This window comes from Electrophorus electricus, chromosome 21, assembly GCF_013358815.1.
Source record: "Electrophorus electricus isolate fEleEle1 chromosome 21, fEleEle1.pri, whole genome shotgun sequence".
Lineage (NCBI taxonomy): Eukaryota > Metazoa > Chordata > Actinopteri > Gymnotiformes > Gymnotidae > Electrophorus > Electrophorus electricus.
Genome location: NC_049555.1, coordinates 3,971,591 through 3,995,161, shown reverse-complemented (window position 1 = coordinate 3,995,161; position 23,571 = coordinate 3,971,591). Strand labels below are relative to the sequence as shown.

At 43.8% G+C, this 23,571-nt stretch overlaps 1 protein-coding gene across 1 annotated transcript; it reads left to right on the top strand.

Annotated features, from left to right (window-relative positions):
• The first annotated feature begins 6,084 nt into the window (after positions 1-6,084).
• Positions 6,085-22,618, top strand: senp7b (SUMO specific peptidase 7b). Its single transcript, XM_035520954.1, has 21 exons — positions 6,085-6,499; positions 6,755-6,862; positions 7,137-7,234; positions 8,607-8,695; positions 8,873-9,015; positions 9,529-9,685; positions 11,368-11,465; positions 12,265-12,393; positions 12,992-13,025; positions 15,977-16,186; positions 16,469-16,725; positions 17,556-17,674; positions 18,402-18,518; positions 18,986-19,105; positions 19,213-19,305; positions 19,761-19,936; positions 20,269-20,330; positions 20,986-21,029; positions 21,249-21,317; positions 21,924-22,074; positions 22,247-22,618. Exons 2-21 carry the CDS (start codon positions 6,755-6,757, stop codon positions 22,391-22,393), a joined length of 2,421 nt encoding a protein of 806 aa, XP_035376847.1. The 5' UTR covers positions 6,085-6,499; the 3' UTR covers positions 22,394-22,618.
• The last annotated feature ends 953 nt before the right edge of the window (positions 22,619-23,571 follow it).

The following is a 23,571-nucleotide window of genomic DNA, read 5'->3' as shown; positions in this document are numbered from 1 at the left end:
TCATATCGCCAAAATGCATTCATCGTGCTGCTTCTTAGTGTGGTGTCACTGGATAAACAATGCAGGATGATGGAATCGCCTATAATGCATGCAGTTGTCCTTTCTGGTAACACTGAAACACACACACACACACACACACACACACACACACACACACACACACACAATTGTCGTAATTTATTTTTATTTTTTCTAAACATTACAAATCAGCAATGCCACCAAGTCCTAATATATGTTCATTAAGGTGAATGTAGAACTCACCTTTTTCTACTGGCAGAATAAACACATAGATGAACCAGCACCTGCAGAAATATTAAATTCAAAACACAAATGGTTCATTTACCAAAGGCAATGTCTTATTTAAAGCACCATAAATGGTTGTTAGATAGTTTGATATTTTGTCATGCATGCAAACACCCATCTACTATAACTATTGATGTCAGTGAAAAACAATAAATGCAAATTTACACAGCTCACTCTCTTATATGTTTGAACATTGACATGAATTTACTGAATTTAGAAGTTATACATTTTGTTTGTTTTTAGTCAGATGCTTGGTTTTCGAGTTACAGATGGCACAAAAATGACCTCGCATGTTTTTCCACATCATTTAATTCCAAGACCGGAAAATGGTTTTAGAAACTGTAATGATCCATTAATGTGGCATAATATTCACAAACAGTTGGGCTACTGAAACAATTTTTGTCAAGACATAATGAAGACAAGATTGCTTGTAAAGCTTCCTTTCCTTAGTCTTGTTGGTATTTAAGAAAAGCACCATGCCAAAAGATCAGCCACGTCCCTTCTGTATGCTGTCTCATCACCTCCAGTAATCAGCCCATGGACTGTAGTATCATTAGCGAATTTAATGGTACTGGTATTAGTCTGGGAGGAGGCAGTCACACATGAAGAGTGCAGAGAGACTAGTGCTGAGCGCTATGATGGAAATACCGTTTCTAATAATGTTTGAAGATTGACATATTTGAAACGGTGACATATTTTTGTTCCTTGTTTATCTAATACATTTGAAAATATATATATATATATATATATATATATATATATATATATATATATATATATATATATATATATATATATATATATATATATATTTTCATTTCTAGTTTATGCAAGGGTGGCACACCGTGTGCCTTTTCAGAGAATGTGAGAAAGGAGCTTCAAAACACGCGTAGCGGACACGAGGGATGAATTGATTTTTTCTCGCCCTCTGTAACTCTTAAAAGCTAGCGTGTGCCAAAATGCCTGTCTGAAGTTTAACGTTGGAGCATCGATATGATTTTTTCATGAATATTCAAGGGAATGTATAACTGCTTATTTATAAAACGACACCTCATTAACGATCTCACATAATTGTCCTTGCGCTGCATTATAATAATAAAAGTTGCAAAATAAGTTCCGATTTTATGCTAGTTAAGAATTGATTTTAAATATATATAAATAAGTATTTACATACCATTGCTTCTGTAAAAGCGTCATTCTGCTTTTGGACTGTAAAATAAACGAGAAGGTGATTCAAATTTCGCGATCTTGGCCACGTGATAGATAAACGTCCAATAAGTTCCGTGACTAAGCAAAGCATTATGGGTAATACCTGGCCGTAATAGTGAATCATTTCAAACAAAGTCCACAAGGTATCGGTGTAGTCACCTTCATGGTAAAACTAGGCAATATTTTTGTAATTTAACTCAAGAAATATACCAAACTAAGTGGACAACATACGACACGGTCCCTAACTGGGGTGTTGACTGTAGCCTCCCCCGGAATATGTTACCGGTTGTCCTAGCCTCTTTTTGTGCTGCATCTAATACTTAATTCGGAAGCGTTCCATTGAACTTTGACTTTTCATTCAGGCTAAAAATGTAGTTTTTTGTATTGGGTGGCTTTTGAAATGAATTTCATAGTTTGCAGGGTATTCTTTGCTTTTTATCCCACTCTTCGACTGGCTGTGAGAATGTATGCATCACTTTTAAATTCGTGATCAAACCTTTTCACATGTGTCTACTATTTTGGCCCTATAGAGATTTTAAGCTTTTGCATTCTTCAATTCTGCATTTTGAGATCATGAATAAATGTTTTGTGCTTTTGAAATTAGCTTCACATATTGGTGCTCTGTGTAACTTTTGTGATTGACATCTAAATGTGGGTACACAATATCAAACCATATTGAGCTCTTTTTAAAATCCAATTTATACACTCATTTTTAAAAATTATTTCTATGGATAGAGTGAGTAATTAACTATATGTCTTTTACAATAGAGGATGCCTCATTAAGATTTTTAGTTTGCCACTATACTTAAAATATAAATTCTGAATTTATATATATATATATATATATTCTGAGTATGTGTTAATGTTACCTAAAATGAATATTTATGGGTGCTTTGAGCAGAACAAAGGATCGCTCACTGTTGATTTGAATTTGCAGTGTGTTAGTTCTGAAACATTCCCTTTCAAATTTTCACACTCCCTAGTCTGAATTCCATTTCCCAGCAGTCACCTGTTGCCAACTCCCGTCACTCAGTCCTGCTCCTTCAATCATCACACCCTCACCAGATCAGACTACTGATTGTTCTCGCCTGTCCCTCATTATTTGCCTGTCTATTTAAACCATCCATTTGGCCTATGGTCCTTATGAAATATTGCCATGATTTTAATTTTTTTTTTTAAACATATGTATTGAGTGGTATCTTTGTCTGCCTCTGTGTTTTATGACCCGTTTCTGGATTATTGTCAAGGCTTTGCTCCTGCATGGTTGTTTGCCTGTGCTGTTGTTTTGTGTGCTCTGGACTGTTTTGCATTTTATCCTATTGTCAACACCTTAAGTGCTGTCTCTCTACTGTGTGGACCCTGCCCTTTGTCTGTTGTCCTTTGGTGAATGAAATGCACCCAGTTGTTTAAGTCTGCAAGCAACTCTTTTTCCGGGTCGTGATACATTTTGGCCATGTACTTCTAAAATCATAAATATGATGGGACATGCTATTTTAGATGTATTCAGTGAACAAACAGAACTAAACAATTTGGATATACAACTTGAATTTACCAAAAAAATGGATTCGATTTTGCTCATTCATGCCAAAGCCTTACTTGTGCTTCCCTAAAGCATAATTATTTTCATTGTTGTTCTAATTAAACCACAAGTTGAGCTTCTTTCAACCATTTTCTCAAATTTGTTTTTTTTAAAGATGGGAGAACAACTTTCATCTTTATCCACATGAGATCATCGTCTTTGTCCACATAAGACTTTTTGAGGAATTTCTGATTTAATTTTGCATGGTAGAAGTAAGTGTCTTCCACAAACTCAAAAATGTGGATGTTTCTGGCTTTCCAGGTCCAAACCAGACACCTGCTAACATTTTTATAACACACTTCATCTGAAAGTTAATTTACTACACAATGAATGGGCCATAGAATATATGATATGATGAAGAATTGAAAACAATAATGCCATCACAATTCCAAAGCAAGGACACATCACAACTCAAGTTTGTGATCCCCTTTAAACATGGCACTGTGATGAATGTGTCTATAATGGGGCAGTCTTTTCTCTGCCGGATCTCCCTGATCTGACTGGCAAGTGATAAACTATTGACAGAAGTTACGTTCCCTAGTATTTCCATCTGTGTCTTTTTCTACTCAGGCTAATCTTTGTGTATTCTGCAGAATTTCTAAGTCACTGCCCATAAATGCTAACATGCCCTCCTCAGGTTCACGCTGCACAAAACTAGAGGGGTCACTGGTCATTCATATAACAGAACAGCATTCTCATCCAGTGCAGGAAGATGAACCTTCAGTAATGTTTTCATGATTTGTCTGGGGAAAATCACCATGTTGGTTGTGCACCTTGTGATGACATGTATCATGAAGGACTATAACGGAGAATAAGGTACTCACATCAGTCAGGTTTACATGTTCCCCTTGGGAAAGCGCATGCCCAGGTATGTGCGTAATTATGACTTTGGGCTGTTCCACCTGTTCATGAAAAGAGTTATGAAATGAGTTATGCTGCAAACAGTGACTACATGCAATGCATTGTGATAATATGAAACAATGTATGTTATGTAACATGCATTAACCCTTAGACAAATGGATTGATATGATGAATATTTCAATCTGACAATGCACCTGCTATTACATAATGGATTTTCCCCACTCATTCTAGCAGGAAATTGAAAGTATAAGAACTGCATTCTGAGTGAGAAATAATTGTGATGAGAGTGTCCTTTGAGTTATGCTAATGAGCAGACAATAGTGTCCCCCCCCGAGTATGAGTACTATACCAATGCCATAGACAGACTTAAACCTTAGACTCTTACTGTTGTCCAATTTGGTTTTAAACCCCACCTGGGTATGGATGTTTCTCTTCTGCTTGCTATGAGACAAAGTATACTCCAATTTAAAGCATGAATACCATTTGTGATTTAATCGCTTGAACACTGAGATATTGTGGATCATGAATGTGCATTGTTTTACAGGATCTGGTCTGTGATTCAAGAAAAGCGGTTAAAAAACTATCAGCTCAAATGCTGGTAGTGCCGCCTCACCACCTGCCCACACTACCACACCCCTGGTAAGAATTTTTCATAATAAACCAAGACATTTTTAAAGGACAGAACAGGTAGTGCCATTCTTAAAATGGCTGAGGGTGGAGCAAAGTTCAAACTATGATACAGTACAGCTGTCATACCTGGGAGCTAGCACCTGAAGCTTATCAACAAGGTTTTAGATGCTACAGAGAAAGGAAACACCAAGTCTATGTAGAATTTGCAAAGGAGATAGAGGTTTTATTTAACAGGTGGTGTGCATCCGATGTCAGTTTCGGTAGTGTGATTTAGAGCCAGGTGGCTCATTTTTAATATCTTATCGAGTGTACAGTCAGAGGCTGGGGATGACTTGTTCTACTGTATAAAGCCAGGGACTAATATTTTGAAGTGTCCTACCCTAACTAATAAAGTCAAACTGTTACATCTGTTGGAATCGTTGAATTTTGTCAGCCCATCTGACTGTGAAGCTCATACTGAAAGTTTAACACCTCCATTTTTGATTTCTAAAGCTTGATTGTAGTGATGGTCAAGATTAATTCATTACAGATGGGTTGGTGTCTTGGTCTGAGAGTGAGTGGCTAGATACATGTTGTGAAATACTGGAGCTGCCTAGTCCTATTGTTAGATAGTATTTTGACTTTGATCATACTGCTGCTGGTTGGTTGGAGATATTGAGATGACTTTTGATTAAGTATCTTCATATCAAATTAACCTCTCTTCCAAACTAGTGACCAGTGATGTCATTGGAGTGTTGCCTTTATTCTATGTAGAGATGTAGTGGGGTGTTTGGGGACAGACTGATGCTAAGGCTTTGCCTATCATGGGTCTGTGCCTCTTGTGCAGTGAATAGTTTTTCCACAGCGCTGGCTGTTTGTGTCTAAGGCTATAGTTTGATGTTCATACTGACAGAAAACAGAACCTACCTTTCGTCAACAGTCATGAATAAGGCTCATCTGGTTGTGGAAATTCAGAATTATTTGAAAACTCCTGTTTGTATGGTATGGGATCATATTCTGCTACTTGTGCCATTATATTACGATCTGCTTCGGTCTGTACACCAGGCTGTCATTCAAAAATAATTATTGGAATATTATGACCACACGCAGACTGTTCTCAGCTACGACCAATTTGGATGGATTTTTATCAGTGCTTCAGCATATTTGTTCTTTTTTTTTAATTGAAAAAATCCCAGATGTTTAACATAGCCTTCTAATTTAGTACTATACATACTTTCTGACGTATTAAATGTTCCCTGGGTCAAAGAACTGTGCACTTTTATTTCACATACTATGTAGAAAAGTGCTAAAGAATTGGCCCAAAATAATAGGTAGTCAACAGTTAAGACCACATTTGATGGAAATACTGCCAATGCTGCTGTATGTTTGCTTCTTAAATCATAGACAGCAGGCTGCGTAGTGCGTTCGAGTTACGCAGACGTTCAAATATTGACGTTTGGTGATTCTGCGCAGATTCGTGGAAGGTGAATGACTCAAACGCACCCTAAGAGCTTCTGTTTATTCAACATTCAATTTAGCTTAGCTAGCTAGTTAACTAGCTTAGCTCTGTTTGAGATTTATAGCTAAAGCACCGTGTCTTGTTCACGGAGCCTGGCTATTAAAACCCCGCTGCTCATGCAATTAACGTGTTACCAGCTACTTAAAACAACGCTGTGCTAGCTAGCTAACCTTTTGTAATATGTTACATTTAGATGTGTGACAACTTGGCAGAGTCGCTAGCTAGGTTAGCTAAGATAGCTACATGCACCTGTGTTTGAGCTCACAGTGAAAGTTAGCCTTCCATCTCAATCAGTTCGTTAGCTTAGCTGAGTTTGCGTTATGTTGTACTGATGCAAACGCAGTATCTGGATGGATGCTTTCGTTCGACTAAACGTCCAGGAATCTGAATTCATTTGATACGGAAACCACAAGGATACGGTACGTTATTATTTTAGCTAGCTGGCTAACGTTATTATCCTTCCAGGACTCGTTTAAGGCTTAGCTAGGCAAACCTAAACCGTGGAGTGTTTGATGACCGTATTCAGGTAAACTAGCCTAGATTCTTATCACCGTCAGCTGCGAGAACTCTTCTCAACAACACCATCAAACTATGTACTTTCAGCGAACGTATGGCCTGTCAGGGACAATAACAATATCCGGCTAGCTAACTCTTTGCTTTTTTCGTCCTTTTAGATGGGAACACCCTTTAAAATCCCGAAGAAGAGGAACCACCCGTCACATTCCTCCAGAATTCACATGACTTCTCCTCTTTCCCGGGTTCAGGATGGCGTCACTTCTAATGTATGGCGTTGGATTGATTATATATACATAGTTAATTCCTCGTGGATATTCTCTTATCTGAGGGGGTTCTTGGCATAAGTTGTTTCTGTCAAAATTTAACAAAAAAGTTGCCAAGTGCCAACACAGCTACTGAAATACTGACCCTGTCATGAATTTTGTAAGGTCTTTATTCCTGCATTGTGAGAATTTAGTTAATGAATTAATTAGTTACTACAGTAAAATGTTCAAGAAAGTCTTGTGGTACTGCTGTTGATGTGTGTGCTCTGTCTTACAGGCCAGTTGGACCAGCTCTTTCAATGGCAGAAAGCCTCAGGAAAGAAGCCGTGTTAATGGGAAACAGGATGCAAGTCCTGGATCCACTGGTGCAGACAGGTGAGGGGGAAATTCAGCCAGTGCACAGCTCCGCACACACGATCATGTTGGCTAAGTCACAACCAGGTCCGGACTTAAAGCAGTGTCTGTCAGGCCCAGTGCTGGGGACTGATGTCCGCAGTAAGGCCCTGGATATTTATGCGCCTTCCTTCTGCTATGATACTTTATGTGGGACATATTGGGGGGCTTAGTAATTACCTTGTGATTTTATTCAGCCACACTGGAGCTGGGGCGAGCACCAAAACACGTTGCCCGCTCCCGGGTTGCCAGACCGAAAGTGTGTGTTCAGAGCCCCTTCAGCTTGCTGTATGCCTGTACCAGTGCACTGAGAGGCCCTGACTCAACAGTAAACCTTCGTGGCTCATGTTATGGTCTGCATACAAATGGCTTTTAGTTACTAGTATTGTGCCAGCAAATGCCACCTAGTTTTGTATTTTTATTTAAATCACCGTACATTACGCACTTTGAGTGTGTCTTTGAAAGCATTCCCAGGGCTTTCATGTGAGGCAGTGCTATGTTTGAATCCAACATTCAGCAGGCTCCGTAACTCGGGTGATGCCCAGAAGGTCATTCTTCCTCTGTGGTGCCAGTGTGCTTACTGTCACATTATTGTCACGTTACTGCCGTATTGTCAGTAGTGTACGTGTTCTGCTTGCACTTGCTTCCGTGAAACACGTTTCTGTGGAGACCAATGACCTGAGTGACAGAGTGGGTTGGGATTCAGGTGGTGAAATCTTTCAACGTGAGCTTACTTTATTACCATGTTAATTTGTATATCTGTGTAGAGGAAAAAATGAACAAATTTAGAAACAAATTTACAACGATGTCCATTAACAAATACCTTCATTTTTTAAGATGATGGAGAATTTATTGTCCTAAGATATTTCAACCTTTGAGCATTTTTCACATTTGGGTCAATATCTGGCTGAATTGCACTGAAACACATTCACAACTGTTCGTCTGGTTCATTTTCCTTTTAGCTGAACTGTAATGTTTATCTTCTTGTGGTAGAAGAGATGCTGCAAGGGATGTTAGATTTCATGCCTTGACTGCTGGTTGGGAAAACTGCAGTAGACCTTGTGAAGTTCTTTGAAACAGACATTAGAGGGCGCGCTCATCCCCTTTTCCTCCCCAGCCAATGTAAGGTGATTGAAAAGAGATTTACAACGGTGGAGAATACTGAACTTACTAGTTAGAGGCCAGAGTAAAGACGTAGTGATGCATAGTGAGTCCAGCATGCCCTTTGCTATTTGTTATGTAAAATGTGAAGTCGGCTCATTCTGGATCCTATAATACTGTGTGTGTGTGTGTGTGTGTGTGTGTGTGTGTGTGTGTGTGTGTGTGTGTGTGTTTGCGCGCGCGCACACGTCAGATGGAGGCCCAAGAGAGCGTCTGACACTCTGTGTTCGCATGAGGGGGACAAGGAGCACCCGCTAGCACCCGCTGTTAAGAAGCGGTGGGGTGAGTACACAATGCACACCAGAGCTGGGCTAAATGGAGGTTAAAGTTCACAGCTAAACAAAAGTCTGCTGTGTTTTCTAAGAGTAACCGTCACAGTACCTCGTAGTTTATTGTCAAATTCAAGTAGCTCTGCTTCTGTCCTGAGTCCTGTGGTCTTCCTGTGCCTGGCATCTCCAGGATCTGTTCTTGCAGACTCTCAGTCAGAGGAAGAGGAGGAGACGCAACCGATCCCTTTGGCGACAGACACGAAGCAGCTGTGTGCGGCGGTGGGCAGGGGGCAGGCGGTAGGAAGTCTCAGAGCTACTTCTCCAAAGACTTGGGTGAGACATTCAACATTTACAGCCCTTACAAGGTGCTGAGTTCACCAGCATAACACTTCAAGTACATTTGGGGGTTTCTTGCATTGGGTTTTTGTGCCCTGCGGGAATGGTGGTACCGCACTCATCAAAACATGGCTACACGGGGTTAAAGGCTAATGTGTTAGATCCCAGCAGGTGCTGCCACTGAGCTCTAGAACAAAGCACTAAGCCCCAAGTTGCTGTAGTTGGCTAATGTAAAGTACCTTGAGCGAAACATCTGTTAAATGTCGGACTGCTCTCAGATATCGGACTCAAACGTTCAGTTGGTCTCAGGAATAAATGTGCTGGGACGTGCAGTCTTTGTGGGTTGGTTTCACCTACTAGGTCAAATCAATGTGCATAACCTCAGCAAACACTGGCACAACAGTGAGGCAAAAATATCGGTTTGTTCCATCCACTTGAGAGAAAGGCGGAGTCTAGTAACTGCTAAAACCGGGTATCAGTAACGCTGTCCTTTCTCCGTTGGTGAGCAAGATTGTAGGGAGGATGCAGGACAAACAGCAGCCACGCCCCTCTACTGCCCCAGATGTTGAGGCCCCAGTGCCAAAGAAGCCTGTGGGGACCCCTGGAGACAAAGCTGCCCCCTCTATGCCTGTCAGAAAAGCCAGCAGTGATCGGTGTTTTCCTACAGGTAGGCTCCACCTGTGGCTGTCCTATAAGATATACCAAAGAATCAAATCAAGAGCCTAGTATGTAGAATAGTTTTTCCTCTTCTTCTTTTTTTAAACATTCTATATGTGTTTATTTGAATGTGGGTTTCTGTTTGTACAACTTTCTCTGGAGATGGATGTTCTGGCCCTGTTCTATACAGTCCTGGGGAGGGGGTGGGGGAGGGAGTGGCTTTTGAGTGCCGCCCCTGAACCACAGTTTGGGCGTGTTAGCTGGAGCACACTGGAAATCTGCACGGGCGTATTTTGGGACCTAATCTCTGGTGTGCATTAAAACCCATACTGGCATCCCTGGGACATGTGAATGTATGCCACAGTGTGGCATGGTGTGAGGACCCATGACTGTCTGCAGCAAGCCGAGGGCACAGTGGGCGTGGCTTCCCTGCGGATTGAGGCGGGTCAGTGAGGACTGCAGGCCAGGGTGGGGGTGGGACAAATCTTCGCATTCTGTTCCAGATTAGTGCAAATCATAAACTCAAAGCCCCTTATAGCCAAACTGTAACCAGGCCAGACATGCATCTTGTCAACCTCTCTCAGCTCCTCTCTCAGGAATGCATGCTACTCCCCTTATACTACACACAGACTGACAACCCAACACACGTCACTATAAATAACTCCAAGGTGATTCATTTTGGATGACACTTTTACTACCCGTTGTTAGTTACTGTGTGTTTCTGACTTATCGAATGCCCTTATGGTATGTGTACAAACAAACACAGCTGTGTGTTACTTCATCTGCTTGGGTTGCATGTGAGCATCTTGACTGGAGGACCTAGCCCCTCCCCTCTTGTCGTCCTCTCTAACTCCGCCCACAGTCAACAGCCACCGCTTCTTCATAACGTTGGATGTGTGTGGGGGTTTTTTTTGTGTTTATTTTTTATTTGCAATAAGCTACTTTTTAGTAGGACCACAGGCTGGCTCGTTCTGGGAGTGCTGTCCATGCTCGCTGTGGGGGTGGGTGTGAGGGGCAGGGCTGGGCGTAGGCTGTGCTGGCTTCTTCTGCAGGAGTGGAGCAGCTAAGCAGTTTCTCCCACATTCCAATATGTCTGCAGAGGTGAGCGAGTCGGTGAAAGTGTGAGAGGATAGAAAGAGGAGGTAGAGGATGCCACAAGAAAGGGATGAGATTACAGGAGATGACGCTGATGGGGGGGAAGGAGATCAGGAGACTTGCATGATGAGGAGATGAGGAGACTTGCATGATGGGAAGGTGGATATAGAGACAGGACAGAAAGACCAGAGGGAGGGCGAGAGCAGGAAAACGGAACAGAAAATTAGCCACGCACTTACTTTCCTAGAGTCCCATTAAGGTATTGACAAGAACATGCAGCTATATCCTGTGACCATGAGGGGGCAGTGTGGTACAACACATCCAGTGTCCTGCACATGAATGTTACATGGCTGAAATGGAATTCTTTGGACTTCTCTGTCTAAAGGCGTCTTGTCGGCCAACAATGCTAATGTGTTCAATGGATATGCTGTTTATAATGGGATGTGATGCTAACTGACCCCACTTGATTTCCATTTATCATTAGCAGCTTCTGATGGTATTGGCAATGTCCTTCGTCTGCTGCTGATTTAAACCGCCGTGTGTCCTCCTGAAAAGGAACGAGCACGTCTTTATGAGGACCATATGTTTGTCTCGCAGTTGTGCTCTCCAGTGATGATGATGAGGAGGATGGAGAGGAGGACGGTCAACGCTATGGGCCAGACGGCGCCAGGACTCTGCCCAACAGAGACATGGAGGTGAGCCCCGCTATACACTCCATCAGGAGCGTCTGTTCGGAGTGAAGTTTATTTCTCTTCACGAAACAGTCAAGACCCACTGTGTTGTGTTTTGGGTAAAAACGTGTGTCTGTGTTTTTTTTTTTGGTTTTTTGGTTTTTTTTTTTCCCCCCCTTCTGAACATTTGAACAGGTATATAAAGAATGATCCACACGGCTTGTCCGTAAAACTCATTCGACAGCATCATGAAGCTCGATAACTGCGTTTCAACACCCTGAAGATGTTTGGTAACGTGCAGAAAGATGCTTAACTGTTGATGGTTATCTTTTCAATACCAGGCACGCCTCTGCTTTCACTGCTAATGAAGTTGCGTAGGTGAGTGCTGGCTGTGAAAGCGTGGCTCGCGTGGCGTGGTGCGTGAGTGGCTCGGGCACGCGGGCCGAGTCAGAGACAGACGGAATGGAGGGAGGCGGAGAGACATGAAGCACAGTCGGGCCTGACTGGCTGGCCCCGTAATGCCTGCCGCCTCGGCAGAGGACAGGTCACCACGAAGAGTGCTGAACCTTTGTAGAAGAGCCCAGTGGTGCTTGCTCAGCTTGCTTTAATGGATGTTTTGGCCGTCAGAGGATGGGCCATGGTTCAGAGCGAGCAGGATTAACCAGAAAAAACCACAGGATTATCAGTGCAGATTAACTTCCACCCTGCCTGCTAGGATATAAGCAGAGGATAACTCCAAACTAAACAACACTGTTTTGTGATCAGTGACAGACGTGAATGTAAAAGCACATCCGTTTTTTTTTCCCTCTCTCTCCCCCCTCAGAAGCCTAGCCAAAACTCTTGTGCAGGAGGTCAGAGGCCAGCCAGCACAGAGGCGCCCTCTGTTATGGAACTGCCCTTCAGCACGTTGCACTTTGGCACAACACAGACGTCTGCGAACGGACCCATCGTGGTGAGTGGGTGTGTGTGTCACATGTGACTGACTGGGCATGCTCTGTGTAGAGCTGGTTCTAAACCCCCCCCCGAGCAGCCCTGCAATTATTTGTTTCCCTCAGTCCTACACAAGTGTGCGTGTGTGTGCTGGACTATCTGTTTTGTCCCTACTTATCCTAATCAAGGCCATGTGTCTTCTAGCACTTTAATTATCTGGTCACAATACAACAGACACAGAACAGGCATGGTGGTGGAGAGAAAGAAAAAGGGAGGAAAAGAGAATGAGAGCGAGGGATGAAGTAGAGAATAACAGAGAGGGAGAGACTTGGTAAACAATGACTGAGAAGACTCTAGGCATGCTCTTGCTCTGATGGAGGTGGGCCAGGTGTTCTTCTCCATCTGATCTTCATCACTTCCTCCGTGTCGGACAAGCGCCTTCTCCTTTCACATGTCCACCATAACATTCAGCCTCCCAAAGAGCTGGAAGACCCAAACCAGAGGCCAGCGGAGTTCACATCGCCATGGCTCTGCTTTTAGCACCATTACTGCCTGCCCCTGGCTCTTACTGTGACCGTTTCCTGTGGTGACGTGGTGATATCTTTTGTCCTCTTTCATAGATCACAGAGGACAGCATCTTGATACCACTGAAAGGTAAGCACATATAAGCACACTTGCACACATGCGCGTGCACGCACACAAGAGGCAGATGGAGATGGGATGATTTTTGATGGGAGAGCTCTGGACTTAATGAGGCCACATGATTTCACGGCACAGTGGGGTGCGTGCCCCATACCCGACGTCCTGGAGCACATGCCCAGAGTAGTCGTGGGTGGAGAAGGAAGGCGAGTTTGAATCTTTAGACCGCGGGTTCATCCGGAGTGCTTGCACTATTAATGTCTTCAAGTGTGTTTCTCCCTCTCTCTCTTTTATCTCTCTCATTACCTGTGCGTGTGTCTGGGGCTGGGTTAGACCGAATGCATCAGTAGGCGTGGTTAGGTACGCCACTGCAACATCCAATCAGAATGCCTTCTCTCATTGCCTTTAAAAGCTGAGCGTGAGTCAGAGAAACAGCGCGGTGCCAGTTTCGGCATGGCAGCAAACGTAAAGGAACAACAACGCAAGCAAAAGTTCATAAAGAAATGCTTGCTAGTCAGGGGCAAGTCACCACACATTAGATGTTCTTATCCAGAGTCACTTGCCTACTGCAGTAACATGCTTGAAACTGCGAGTGCAGTGTTGAGTCTTGTCCAAGGACTCTGTGTGTATGGAACTTGCCCAGACAGGGTTTGGAACCCTGGTCCACCACAGGGGAGACAGTTTTGTTACCCACAACACTATACCAAACAAATGTATAACAAATGGCATGAAATGCAGCTTGTGAAATTTGCTAAGCACAGTGCTAGGTAGCTTTAATACCCTAATGCAGCCCTGACATCAGAGCCCGCTGTGTCTTATTTTAAGAAAGGTCAGCTTAAACTGCTATTTACAGTTATGTGCAAAATTATTGTGTGTTTATGTGTGTTTTGTGTGTTGTATATGTGTGTTTTGTGTATATGTGTTGTGTGTTTAAAACAACTGAGAAAAAACTTCATAATAGCATTCATTTCCATACACACAAAGGCACTGGGAGCACTGCACATTCAATTCCAAATGAAAACATGAACGAAATACCAATTTTTAAACTGAAAATGAAGAAAAAAGAATAATGGACTGTTAAAAAATAGTCTTCATTTTCATTTACAAACTCGAATATTTACAATATAAACTGAAAGTTGTTTACAGATTTAGCTTTTCTGTTGATCACTGTACTAATATTTAGATGTATAACCTTTATTTCTGAGAACTGCTTTACATCTGTGTGGCATGGAGTCAACTGACATCTGACACCTGCAAACAGATATTCCAGCCCAAGCTGACTGGACTACTTTCCACAGTTCTTCTGCATTCTTGGGTTATGCATCAATAATAGCATTTTTTTGATGTAACTCCATAAATTCTCAGTCGGATTGAGGTCTGGGCATTGGGCTGGCCACTTCATAACATCAGTGTTGGTCTGGAACCAGGATGTTGCCCACTTGCTGGTGTGTTTGGGGTCATTGTCCTGCTGAAACACCCATTTCAAGGGCATTTCTTCTTCAGCATAAGGCAATATGACCTCTTGCAGTATTTTTGATATATTCAAACTGATCTTGGTGCGCGGTGTGCGATAAATGGGTCCAACACCAAAGTATGAGAAGCATCCCCAAACCATTATGCTTGCACTTCCATGTTTTAGTCTTCAGTGTACTATGGCTTGAATTCAGTGTTTATGGGTCATCTCACAAACTCTGTAGCCTTTGTTCTTATTTGGTCTAATCTTGCTCTCATCTGTCCATAGAATGTTGTGCCCCTTCTCTTTAGGCCAGTCACTGTGTTCTTTGGCAAACTAACCCTTTCAACGTCTTTTTTTCAGCAATGGTAGTTTACGAGGGTTTCTTGCAAATAGTTTGCCTTCATGTAGGTGTCTTCTGATTGTTGCAGTACTCACAGGTAACAAGATCATCTTTGATTTCCCTGGAGCTGATCATTGGGTGCTTCTTTACCATTCTTGTTATTCTATAATCTACGCGGAGGGTAGTATTTCTTTTCCTACCATGTGTTTTTTGGGTTTTGTTTGTCATTTTAAAGCATTTGAGATCATTTTGGCTGAGCAGCCAATTATTTTCTGCACTTCTTTGTTTTCCCCTCTCCAATCAACTTCTTGATCAAAGTTCTTTCTCCTTCGGTACTATGTCTGGAACGACCCATTTTACTCACTGAGGAAGAGCTAAAACCAGCAGGTACAACATTTGCTGCCCTCCTTCTTTAAATAAGGGCCATAATTGACACCCGTTTCTTCATAGAATGAATGACCTCACTAATTGAACTCCACACTGCTATTAATTTGAACACGCCCCTTTCATTAAATGAGTCAATTACACCCAATTAGCAGCGTGCATGTCATGACTGTTGATTCTTTTGGTTGCCCATTACTTGGCTACACCTAGCCATGAAATTTTCCCCATGTTGTATTATCTTTTCTGCCAAAATTAATTAATTAAATACATTAGTGATGTTAGACTGCTATTATTTTGAACATAACTGTCTTGTGACAGGTGAATCCTCAGGCTGATAGCACATCTGCACCTTGCTCAGAGGTGTGTGTGTGGTGCGACAGTGCCGCTTTCTGAGGTCTTAACAGTTTATTGATTCTGATCATCTTTTTTTTTAACATTAAAAACACCTCATTTCTCATCTGCTGAGAAAATCAAAACTGCAGCAAGGACACTGTGACTATCGTTAGGCGGGGGCTCGTGGGTGGTAGGAGGATGAGTTTTCCCAGGAAGCAGCCAAACGAGCGAGGGCTCTGTGTACAGGAAACCACCGATATTCTGCTCTTTCACCTAAAGCGGCTGCGCAGAAGCAGAACAGGAGAACCAGGAGAAACGAAACGTATTTATTTTCCGAGTTCAGCAGTCAAGTTTTAACTTCGCTAGCACGTTCGTGACTGCACTTTTTTTAGAACCTACTAGAAATCTTTTTCTTTCTTTCCTTCTCTCTCTCCCTCTCTCTCTTGCTCTCAGGATCAGTTGGTAAGGGTGAAGTGGCGGTTACCATGGTTCCCTCCAAGCTGCATAGTTACGGGCTGTGGGATGGGGCACTGGTCCGTGACGGCACTCTACTGGCAGAGTCGAGGGAACCTTCACCCTCCCTCCTCTTCCTCGCAGTGTCATATGCTCAAGCCAGGCTGCTGCAGGAGGCACTGTCCTCAATACACACCACACACACTTTGGGTGAGCCGCACACGCACATTGGGTGAGGCACACCCCAGACATGCTCGCACACCTTGTGTAAGAAACAACTGGTGAGACACACACACAGACACACCACACAATCACACACCTTCAGTGAAACGGATACAAACACAGACCACACACTTGCATATGTCAGGTGAGGCTCACACCCTTTCGGAGACAGACACATAGATGCACCCACTCACCCACGCACACACATGCCCTCCACTACCCAGATCCCAGGTGTTCAGAGGTACAGTTCTGGTGTGCCTTCCTCTTTAGGTAAGCCTTGCCCGTTTGTGTTGGTGGTGTTGACCGACCAGCTGGACGACCTGCAGCGTGCCATGCTGGCGTCCCTGATGGACGTGATGGGTCTGCGCTGTGGGCAGTCCTCTCTGGCTGCGCCCCTGCCCTGGGACGAGGGGCTGAGGCGGCTCCGCTGCAACCCTCGTGGGACACACCTCCTCACCCTGCTGGGCCACGGAGACCACGCCTCCAGCCCGGACTCCCAGCACACAGACAGAAAGGGGACCACAGAGGTCAGCGGTTTGTCACTACCCCCCCCATCCCCTCTCCCTGCCCCCCCCCCCCTCTCTCTGGTTAAAAAGCAACAGATTTGCATGCTGGTCTTGCTCCTATACACTCACACGAGGGGCGGGGCTTAGGTGATGTCTGCCCCACCCAGTCTGGCGTGGTGTGGAGACTGCTCTTCTCAAACACCTGATCCGGTTCCTCTGTTAATCCCAGCGCTCGACGGGTGCATTTAGGAGGTCAATAAACATTCTGGGTTTAATCGGCTGAGTCGGCTTTGGCTCTCTGCTCAGCGGGTCGACCCCAGTGCACTCATTGCACAATTGAGGCTTCACCTCTGGAAAGGTGTTTGGATGTATGTTATAAAAACGACATGAACAAAAAAAAATGAGGTTATACTGAATTGAGCTAATGTAGGTGGCTATAGGAGGTGAAGGGAAAGTAGGAACTGGATCTTTGTGTGTGTGTATACACGATATGTTTGAGGGGTACACCATGCGTTGTTTGTCCTTTTCCCTCTCGTTTATTCTAGTTGGCTGACATCAAATTAGGCCACCCTTTTATTCTCTCATGCTCTCTTTTTTCATCCCTCCTTTGCTTTTTGGCTTACACTCCAGCACAAGAGAACAATTTAACATACACATGCATACTCTTTTATATAGCTATCTGTCATGTCTACTTTCCTCGTCATTTCTAGTCTGATGTGAGTGCTTGTTTCCAAAACTGACGGCCAGTATTTACCAAATTATCCAAATCCATCTCTCATCCTTCTGCTGAAACAGTGTGAGAGTGTGGCTCTGATGCTGATGGTTCATGAGCCTCCTGTGCTTGTCTACAGGAGAGTTTGTGTAAGTCCAAGAAAGGCAGAGCAGGCCATAAGGGTGGAGCCAGTGAGGTCACAGACATGAGACACGCCTCCCTCCGCAGCCACACACGACAGCAGAGCCTGCCAAGAAGGTACGCACCATCAGACATCCTTGTACACATAATCAGACACGAACAGGCACGATCAGTCACAAATATACTTACTTGATCTGACAGTTGTAATTATACACTCCCAATCTGACACAAATGTACACACATGATCTGACACGCACACATCCACACACACAAGCGTACTTATACCTACACGGTCAGAAACAAAATGTCTTGAGCGTGCCGCTGAGGACTGCAACCATACCTAAGTGTAGAAGCAATCCTACAGGTGCTAAGCATGTGCCCTGACCACTGTACATCAGACATCTTGGACTAAAAGTGCTGGTTTCACAACAGTGCGTGTGTGTAATATTCTAATACAACAATGGTATAGAGAGAGGGGCTCTGTTCCTAGGTCAGTTTGTAGGTCTATGACAGAATTCATAAGTAGTGGCCTGAATCCGGGTAACCTGACTCAACTCAGCTTTTGTTGGCGGTCGGAAGCTTTTCTGTGTCGCTGCTTTAGAACTTTCCACGACGCTTTTCAGAAGGTTCCACTGGAGCTTTTGAAGTGTGAATTCTGTTTGTCAAGCAATACTACCATGCCCTGAATCTTGGAGGGAAACTTAATTTTCATAGCAGTCACCCTCAGTGTGAGGAGTTTGTGTTGGAGGAGTTTTTTTAAATAGTTCCTAAGACTTGCTGTTTTTTTCTCTCTCTCTCTCTCTCTCTCTCTCTCTCTGTTCATTTATTTATTTATTTAAATTAGGTTGATTCAGTACCCCCCTCCCCCATCCAAAGGTGGCATCACCGTGACGACCGAAGACCTGGAGTGTCTGAGGGACGGCGAGTTCCTAAATGATGTCATTATCGACTTCTACCTCAAGTGAGTCCTCAGTGTTCTCACTCCTATGCATATATATGTACGTCCCATAACAATGAGAGCCAGGCCATCTCTGAAGGCCTTTTACGTTTAATGCATCACGCCTAGTCAGAGCATATTATAGCTATGAATGAGTTTTAATGAATTTAATGATAATAAAATTCAGCATTTACGGTCAGGACTGCTGTGTAGCATAATGACTTGGCAATAGACATTCAATGCAGGAGTCAGTAGTCATCATGGAAAGCCAAATCTGAGGTTGACGTTTATTACATATGGGCTCTCTGGAGTTTCATCAGTGGCTCTGGGTCATTTGTATTTAACTAAACTAAGTTTTAGTTAAATGATTGCCATCACCGTGTTCAAAACAAGCAACCCTCTGCTAGATAAAGTGAATGTAAATGAGGTAGGAGTTGAGTGGTCCGATCTGGGAGGGGTGGGGCCTTAATGGGGGTGTGGTCTGGTTGCAGGTACCTTCACCTGGAGCGGGCAGACCGGGGCGTGGCTGACAGGGTGCACATCTTCAGTAGTTTCTTCTACAAGCAGCTCACGCGCAAGTCCAACAGCAGTGAGGAGGAGGCGGGCGGCACGTGAGTGGAACACACACGTGCACAAGAGGCATGGGCTCTGATTGGTCGCCCTGTTGCGTGGGCGTGGTTGTTGTGTGTTTACAGCAGGAGTGCTTTGTTTTTCACAGAGCACAGTACAGACGCCATCGGAGAGTGAAAAACTGGACCAGACATGTAGACATTTTCAGCAAGGACTACCTCTTCATCCCTGTCAACCAAGAGTGAGGGAGCTCACACACTCACACTCATGCACGCGAGCATTTTGGCCCACATGCGCGTGCACACACACACACACACACACACACACACACACACACACTTATGCACGTGCACATGTGGGTGCACTCACACTCATGCATGTGGGTGGGTGCGTTCGCGCACACACGCACACATGGTACTCTGCCTGCTTGGGGAGGTTGAATGGAAGGATGTGAGTTTATGACCAGTGTTTATGCTGTTTGTGTGCGCGTGCATATATTCATATACAGGGAAGGACTAGGAAAAATAATTACTGCGCTGGAGCTCGGAGTACAAAGTACACAATGTTCCTATAAAAGCTTCAACAAACGCACAATGGGCATGAATATGCACAAGCACTACCCACAGTAGATGTCAGTCTCTGTGTCTCTCTCTCTCTCTCTCTCTCTCTCTCTCTCTCTCTCTCTCTCTCTCAAAGAGCACACTGGTATCTGGTGGTGATCTGCTTCCCTGGTCTCCAGAAGCCCGAATCAGTGCCGTATAGGTGCTCGACATCGATGGATGGCTCCGGGGCTGAGGACAAACTCCAGGCTCAGACTCCAAGCAGGCCGGGCGGCCCCAGCAGCCGCTTCACTGCAGGGAAACGGCAAATAGGTGCTGCATGCGTATTTCACCTCCCTGTCTCACACACACGAGTGGTATGCACACCCTGTGGCACGCATGCACACTTTTTTTTTTTGTCTGTGCGCATGCCTATATTCATATACAGGGAAGGACTAGGAAAAAGAATTACTGTGCTGGAACTCGGAGTACAAAGTACACAAAAGCTTCAGCAAACAATGGGCATATGCACAAACACCACTACACATACTAGACGTCAGTCTCTCTCTCACTCTCTCTCACTCGTACACACGACCATGTCTCCGGTGTGTACGTGGGGAAGTAAGGTAGAATTTCTGTTTGCTCATGCATTTTCATGCTTGCAGGGAGCATGGGTGACCAAAAGGGCAGGTTCACACCTGGTGTGCGCACATCTCATGACCTTCCGGTAACCGCTCACAACCACAAAATCCACATAAACACACACACACACACACACACACACACACACACGTAGGACTGTTGGACTGAGCTTAACAAATATCAATTAATAAATAAGTACATTTAAATGTATGTATTAAAACATATCAGGCATCAAAAGGATACATTAGCCATCCTGTCAGAGCATAGCTGAACTAGCACAAGCCACTAGAAACGGCGTTTAGAAGGACTGTCCCAGCAGACCCAGAACGTTCCGAACCTGTAAATCAGAGCTTTATGGAAACACACACCACATACGAGTAGTAAATACTGTTATTATACAGACAACATGGCAAAGATCCAGTAGTTTATAGTTTTTGTTTACAGCTTATTTCTTTGATGAAGCACTAAACAGTGTTTATGGGTCGACCTCAATAAGCCAGTGCTGCCAAACTGGGCAAAGTTGAAGTTCTAATTCTGCATCGCACTTTTAGCTGCATTATCCAACATGATATGAGGCAGGGGGTATTTTATGAGTAGGAGTTCTGTGCTCCTCAGTAGCTCACAGAGGCAGCTCTGCAGGTGTTAAGATGAACTGCGCTTGTGCAAGTGAGTGTAGGAAGCATGCCAGAGGCCAGTGGTCTTAGTGTGTGTGTGTGTGTGTGTGTGTTTGTTTGTTTCAGGACTGCACAGTGCTCACTTGCCAGAGGAAGGTGGTCACCAGGAGGTGAGTGCTCTAGGGTGTCTGTTAAATACTGTTATTCTACTGATCTCTTGTCACTGCTTCTTGCATAGCAGGTGCTTCAGCAAATCCATGAGCAAAGCAAAGGGGGTGGGGAGGATCTGTGTAGGATAACTCAAACTAAACAGCACTGTTCTGTGATCAGTGACAGATATGGATGTAAAAGCTCACCCTCTCGCTCGCTTTCTCTTTCTTGCTTTCTAGGCCCTGCATTTTGACCATGGACTCTCTGAAGCTGTTCTATCATTATGGCATCTACCCATTGTTACGAGAGTGAGTTTGTCTTAATTATTTTTGTGTGTGTGTCTCACACTACTGTATTTCTCCCACACTGGAGTTGAGATATGGCAAGTTGCCATAGCAGCCACCTATGGGAATTATACCTTATTGTAATGAGCCTAGGTGTGTCTGTGTCTGTGTCTGGAATTTGCTGTGGGACTGTCTGGATGTGACAGACAAACTCCAGCTCCTTTGGAGAGCAAGACCGACCAAAACCAATGTTGCTAAGGAACACAACCTCGTGTGATCACTTTGATTCATGCAACCACATCAAAATAACAGATGAACCCCCACAAACAGGAGAGCTGCCAGAAATAAGCTCAAGTGTTTGTAATTATTAGACAAAGGTTACTTCAGTGCATGTGAGAGGATGAAGACACTAAATACAGCCACAGGAGGGTGGTGTGACCAAAATGACAAGTTAAAAAAAAAAAAAAAAAGAAAGAAAAATGTTACTGTAGAAGAGCTTTATTTGCCCAGCTAACTGCCCCAGGAGGAAATGTAGAGAAGCTACATTGGTGGAGTGGGAAGGGCAGTATGAGAGGCTAAACCCCTTTCTTTATCTGTAGCTTTAAGCCTTCCCTGTGCTCCACCGTTCAGGTACCTGCAGGTGGAGTGGGAGGTCCGACGGAAAACCCCCCGGGCCTTTAACGATGAAGTCATCAAAGGCTGCCACTGCAAGGTCCCCCTGCAGGACAACAGCAGCGACTGTGGCCTATACCTGCTGCAGTATGTAGAGAGCTTCCTACAGGTATAGTGACAAACACACACTTGCAGTCCCTCACACACACAATCGATGTCTGAAACATTGTCAGTGAGCGCCTGATGAAGGGCACAGATCTGAAAAGAGATGCAGCCAACTCTGTCCTTCCTCAGTGGTGACTGCCCAGCCCTGTTTGCCATTCTTCCCTTTGGTTTCACAGAACCCAGTGGTGCACTTCGAACTCCCACTCCGGTTGGAGCGCTGGTTCCCCCGACAGCAGATACGAAGAAAGAGGGGGGAGATACGTGAACTAGTGCTTCAGCTGTATCGGCAGCAAGGTGGCGGAGCAGAGCTGAGCAGCAGCTAACGACTGGACGAACAAACTGTCCATCACACCACCACTCTCCATTGAGGACCTAGCAGCATTCAACCAACAACCATGGCCTTGTTTTATACAAATACAATTAGGCATTTGTATTTATTTGTATTGTATTTTAGCTCTTGTTAATTTATTGTAATTATAGTTTTTTAGTGTTATGTGCAGTTTTCAGTGTATTAAGGAAAAAAAATCACCAGAATAAAATAATTTAATGTTTTTAAAGAAATCTTTGTGCTGTTTTTTTTAGATTTGTTTATACAGTCATGGGGGGGAAAATCCTTCACATTTTTATTTCTAAGGGCCAAAATAAAAATATAATCGTCCTCGCATCATTTCTATATACAACCTCAGATGAACTTCAAAATGTAATCACTTCTTACTAAAAGGGAAACCATCATTCAATACCAGGTGGGGAAAGAATAAGTACACTCTATAATTTGACATGTAGAATGAACTTTAGCAACACTTAACAACCTAAAGATTTTCTACAGGAATGTCAGTCTCCTACATTACTTTGGGGCGGTTTTGGCCCACTACAGCATGGCTTGAGTTCACTGCTGCTCAAAGGCCTTCGTTCATGTGCGGCTCTCTTACAATCAGAGAGGTGGAGGTCTGGACTTTGACCTTGGCTGATCCAACACCTTGCTGTTTGTCTTTATCCTTTCCGATGTCAAATCGCTGGCGTGCTCGTGATCAGACTCGATTTTGGCCCATCTCGAGCTGCTGGATGTGACCTGTTGTTTTGTCTCAAGAACATTCTGCTGAAGTGGATCTCGCCGTTGTCTCCATGACTGCAAATTTTCCCAGGTGGCGTGGCTGTAAAAGGAAACCGAGTCATTCCCCCTCCACCACCAGGCCTGACAGTTGGTATGAAGTGTTTGGATATATGCTATGTTTGGTTTTCACCAAACATGGTGCTGTGTGTGATGAACACCTTGGTTTCATCAGTCCAAAGGATATTGTTCCAGAACTTCTGTGGTTTGTTGAAATACAATTTTTCAAACCCAACTTGTGCTGTCGTATTCTTTTTTGGAGAGAATAGACATTTTCCTAGTCATTCTTCCATGACAGCCATACTTCTTCAGGCTTTTTATAATTGCATTGCCATGAACATAAACATTTAATGTGCTTACAGAAGCCTTTAAGGCACATACTGTAAGTCTTAG